This window comes from Lygodium microphyllum, chromosome 6 (genome assembly GCF_053477565.2).
Source record: "Lygodium microphyllum isolate KBCC chromosome 6, Lygodium_microphyllum_v1.1.10, whole genome shotgun sequence".
NCBI classification, from domain to species: Eukaryota; Viridiplantae; Streptophyta; class Polypodiopsida; order Schizaeales; family Lygodiaceae; genus Lygodium; species Lygodium microphyllum.
The window spans coordinates 52,688,606-52,690,207 of NC_141140.1; the positions used below are offsets into that span (position 1 = coordinate 52,688,606).

The window sequence follows — 1,602 nt, forward strand, 5'->3', positions numbered from 1 at the left end:
ATATAATCTCTAATATCACATTGTAGCTTTCATCTCGCAATCCTCCTACGTGATCTCCTCACCAAGTGTCGGTTATCCTCTTCATGTAAGTTGAGATACTTAACGATCTCTTAAGAGATTTGATAACCTCTGATATCTAGAACGGTTCAAGGGAAGGAAATGAAAATAATAGATGACTTGCTAACTTCGACCAATTCTACCTTAATCAAGGGATCAAGAATGCAAAGCACAATGATACCAATCAGATCATTAGAATCTCACTACCATTAATCAGTTAAATAACCAACCATTCCTGTGTAAGTGTGAATCTTTACAACCGAATATGAGAGAGTGCACCAGCTCAGACAAAACATCCTGGTGAGACTCATTGAATAGGCAACTTCCTAAGGTGTCAATTTGTAACAAATGAACCAGAGCCTGAGACTTTAGGAATGATCCTTTAAGCCCACACCTTCTTGCACAACTTCAGTAACAGCTTCCACCTCCTCCTTCACCCTTTGATAAAGACCAGGTGCCTTGACATGTTGGACTTCTTTATCCTGCAATTGGAAGGCCCTCCCATTAAATAAATACAGAGAGGGGGATGGCCGAGGACAGATTGCAGAAAAGGAAGTCCATCCACAAGCCTAACCTATGAACACACACACACACACACACACACACACACACACACACACAGAGAGAGGGGGTTGTTAGACAGAAGATTCTGAGTCTTCTTCATAGCCGGTTCCTAACTCGCTAGCTCCTACTACACCAATGGCTTTGTCCGATGCAACAACAGGCGCTAATGACTTAGTGCCGTGGAAGCCTTGTCCACCACCATCATCATTCTCATCACGATGTACCTGCGCAGCCGGTTCAACCTCAGGATCCCAAAATATCGTGCAGGAATGGGGATTCTTCACCTTCTCGACTGATTCCGGCGTTGCAAACGGCTCCTCCGTAGGACCTTTGGCAGTGTGATTCGCAGCATCTGCACGAGATTCATGACTGTGAAGACGATTAAAATGATGCAAGGCACGAAGCATGTAACTCTCGCCGGGGGGGGGGGGGGGGGGCGCGAGAGAGAGAGAGAGAGAGAGACCTGAGCTTTCTTGCAAAACCGTTGCGTGGTCCTCCTGACTGCCAGAATCCTGATGAGAGGAAGACATGACGATCGATATCAGATGTTCGGTCTGATCAGGTGACTTCCTATGTTGCGAGCCGAGTGGGAAATAATTCTTATTCTTCTTCTTCGACTACCTTGAACAGGTGGTTGCCTGTCAAAAGTGCCACGATTATCCTCAGTGACGCATGGAGAAAGCCTACAAAGACACTTGCCCTTGGAAGAGTGCCAGAAATTATCCTCCTCAACGCATAGGGAAAACCCACAAAGACACATGCCCTTAGGACTTAGTATTCAAGTTGAGTTGGGCAAACTATTTTCCAATGCTTGGATATACTAGTGCTCTTTGCTAGTACCCGCACAAGCATAGGCTAATAGGGTGCTTCTAAAGCAATGGTGTTTAGCTCTCTCTCTCTCTCTCTCTCTCTCTCTCTCTCTCTCTCTCTCTCTCTCAAAAGTTGTTACTTCCTTATAGCAATCATAGGTATTATTCCCCA

The 1,602-nt window shown here is 45.4% G+C and overlaps 1 protein-coding gene across 4 annotated transcripts; it reads right to left on the bottom strand.

Annotated features, from left to right (window-relative positions):
• Positions 1-246: 246 nt before the first annotated feature.
• LOC148034553 (uncharacterized) lies at positions 247-1,350 on the bottom strand. 4 transcript variants are annotated; one of them, XM_087680540.1, is made up of 3 exons: positions 1,085-1,350; positions 906-973; positions 247-631 (listed from the first exon to the last, which is right to left on the bottom strand). In XM_087680540.1, exons 1-3 carry the CDS (start codon positions 1,149-1,151, stop codon positions 491-493), a joined length of 276 nt encoding a protein of 91 aa, XP_087536666.1. In that variant the 5' UTR covers positions 1,152-1,350; the 3' UTR covers positions 247-490. The 4 variants fall into 4 exon arrangements, with proteins under 4 accessions (XP_087536666.1, XP_087536667.1, XP_087536665.1 ...); XM_087680541.1 differs by having other exon boundaries at positions 247-539; positions 1,085-1,348; XM_087680539.1 differs by having other exon boundaries at positions 247-539; positions 846-973; positions 1,085-1,345.
• Positions 1,351-1,602: the final 252 nt, after the last annotated feature.